Source organism: Gekko japonicus, unplaced genomic scaffold, assembly GCF_001447785.1.
Source record: "Gekko japonicus isolate JY-2015 unplaced genomic scaffold, Gekko_japonicus_V1.1 scaffold1099, whole genome shotgun sequence".
In the NCBI taxonomy this organism is placed as follows: domain Eukaryota; kingdom Metazoa; phylum Chordata; class Lepidosauria; order Squamata; family Gekkonidae; genus Gekko; species Gekko japonicus.
This window is the reverse complement of record NW_015174874.1, coordinates 25,035-27,537: the sequence shown is the minus strand read 5'-3', so window position 1 is coordinate 27,537 and position 2,503 is coordinate 25,035. Positions and strand designations below refer to the sequence as shown.

At 48.7% G+C, this 2,503-nt stretch overlaps 1 protein-coding gene across 1 annotated transcript in view; it reads right to left on the bottom strand.

Moving 5' to 3' along the window:
• Positions 1-260: 260 nt before the first annotated feature.
• RAB42 (RAB42, member RAS oncogene family) overlaps positions 261-2,503 on the bottom strand; it is an 8,263-nt gene continuing 6,020 nt past the window's right edge. Inside the window, exon 2 of the mRNA XM_015424829.1 lies at positions 261-761. Coding sequence (XP_015280315.1) covers positions 338-761 — 424 coding nt within the window. The 3' untranslated portion in view covers positions 261-337. The remainder of the gene's footprint in view (positions 762-2,503) is intronic.

Below are 2,503 nucleotides of genomic sequence, written 5' to 3'. Positions count from 1 at the left end.
CTGCCAGCCAGCCAGCCAGCCAGCCAGCCCGCCGGCTGGCTCCGAGGCGGCGGCGGCGTTGCAGAGCGTCTCCTGCGCATGCGCAGGAGACGCTCTTGCACTTTCGGGGGGATTTAAACATCCCCCCGAAATTTTTTTTAACTTTTTGCATTTTTGTGCACACGTGGGGACTGGCCCACGTGTGCACAAACCTCCCCCTCCCCCCCACCTGCCCCCTCCGTGCTGATTTAGCGATCCGCACGGAGGGGGCAAGTTGGCTATTAGATATATAGATGGGTGGCACTCTAAGATGGTCTTGGGTAACTCCTGCATGTCTCCCAGAGGTACTTTTATGTTGCTAGCACGAGCATTTCTTCTTTCTCCTCTCTTCCTGTACCTTAGGCTGTGCCTCAGGTGGTAACTTGCATTTCACTCCATCCCACTGCTCGTTTGGCCTCATTTTCCCACTTTCCAGTGCTTCATAGATTACTGAGGTTAATGTCTGAAAAGCCTCCTTCACATTCTGGCTGGTCTTAGCTGACGTTTCTATGTACTTTGCTCCTAGCGAAGATGCCAGTTTCTCAGCCTCTTTCTGCCCAACCTTGCGTTCGGCCTCCAAGTCACTCTTGTGGCCAACCAGCACAAAGGCCACGTGATAAGGCTTGACAGTCTCCATCACTTCCTGGTGCCACTTCTTGATGCTCTCGAAAGATACTCGGTTGGTCAGATCAAACATCAGCATTCCACCTGCTGAGTTGCGGTAATACGAACGAGTCACAGATCTGCATCACAAGAAAGGAACACCTGGTTAAGGATCTCTATTCTCTGTTGGGTCTCCAAGTAGCCATCTTGCATTCAGTTTTTATCCTTCTGTTCCTTTAAGGGGCTTAGATGAAGGGTTGATTTCTGTGTGCTAGAGTCATCCACAGAGAACCAAATGTCTCCTTCCCTGAACTGTTTCCTCATGGGGTAGCAGCCCAAGGGGAAAGGCTAAAACTTCTGTATGCTGCCACCATCCCAACTAGAGTGGAAACAATGTGGATGAAAAGAGAGGACATGCCAGTAAGGTTTAACTGATGGAGTTCATAGGTTGGGTCTGAGGTCCCCATCCTGTGACCTTTGTCTCCTGGGAATCAACCCTAGGCATATTTGGTTTTACCTGCTTGTTTATTGTTTACAGGAGCCTCTAGGGATAAGTTAAGCTGGCCAGCCCAAAGTCACCTAAGTGGCAAACATCATGCCTTAGTGGGGAGCTTTTTCCAGTTCCAGTTTGACAGTGCAGTATTAGAGACTTTGCTCTGATCAGAGGATGCCAATTTTAACCTTATTTTCCTTTTTTTCCCTTTTGCATATATCCTCCATATTTTCTTTTTTATCTCTCGTATGTAGCTTCTATGCAGGCAGTTCGAAGTAGCATATTCTGCTGTAATTTACAACTTACAACCTGCCAGTGTCTGTATCGACAGTAAATTTATATCAGTGTGGCAATTAAGTTGGGCTCTTCCAGCAGCTGGCTGTTTTAAAATTCACTCCTTCCCCCCTGCAGTGTTTTAGCAATAGGCTTGAAGCCCTAAGCCTTTCAAATTTTATAATATAGCTTTATAAATTTTATAATATAGCACCTAAGTAAAGGTAAAGGTTCCCTTGCTCGAAAGCCAGTCGAGTCCAACTCTAGGGTTGCGGTGCTCATCTCCGTTTCAAAGCCGAAGAGCCAGCGCTGTCCGAAGACGTTTCCGTGGTCATGTGGCCGGCATGACTAAACACCAAGGCGCACGGAACGCTGTTACCTTCCCACCGCAGTGGTCCCTATTTATCTACTTGCAATTTCTTGCTTTCGAACTGCTAGGTTGGCAGGAGCTGGAACTAGAGACGGGAGCTCACTCCGTCATGCGGCACACTCGGGTCTCGAACTGCTGAACTACTGACCTTCCACAGCCTGCAGTTCAGCGTCTTAACCACTTGAGCCACCGCAGCTCCAATACAGCACCTACTGCCACTTTATTTTAAATTTATAATTTTAACTATCTATATATCTAATAGCCAACTTGCCCCCTCCGTGCGGATCGCTAAATCAGCACGGAGGGGGCAGGTGGGGGGGAGGGGGAGGTTTGTGCACACGTGGGCCAGTCCCCACGTGTGCACAAAAATGCAAAAAGTTAAAAAAAATTTCGGGGGGATGTTTAAATCCCCCCGAAAGTGCAAGAGCGTCTCCTGCGCATGCGCAGGAGACGCTCTGCAACGCCGCCGCCGCTGCCGCCGCCTCGGACCAGCTGGCGGGCTGGCGGTCAGATCTGCTGCAACCGTACTTTCTTAGTAGTTTGCTCACCAATCCCTTCTTTCACACATGCCTGAAATTGACAACAGCAATGCCTGCTGGAAATGACATTGGGAAAATGTTAACATGCATGCAGCAAATGCCAACGAATAGTAGTTTGCTCACCAATCCCTTCTTTCACACATGCCTGAAATTGACAACAGCAATGCCTGCTGGAAATGACATTGGGAAAATGTTAACATGCATGCA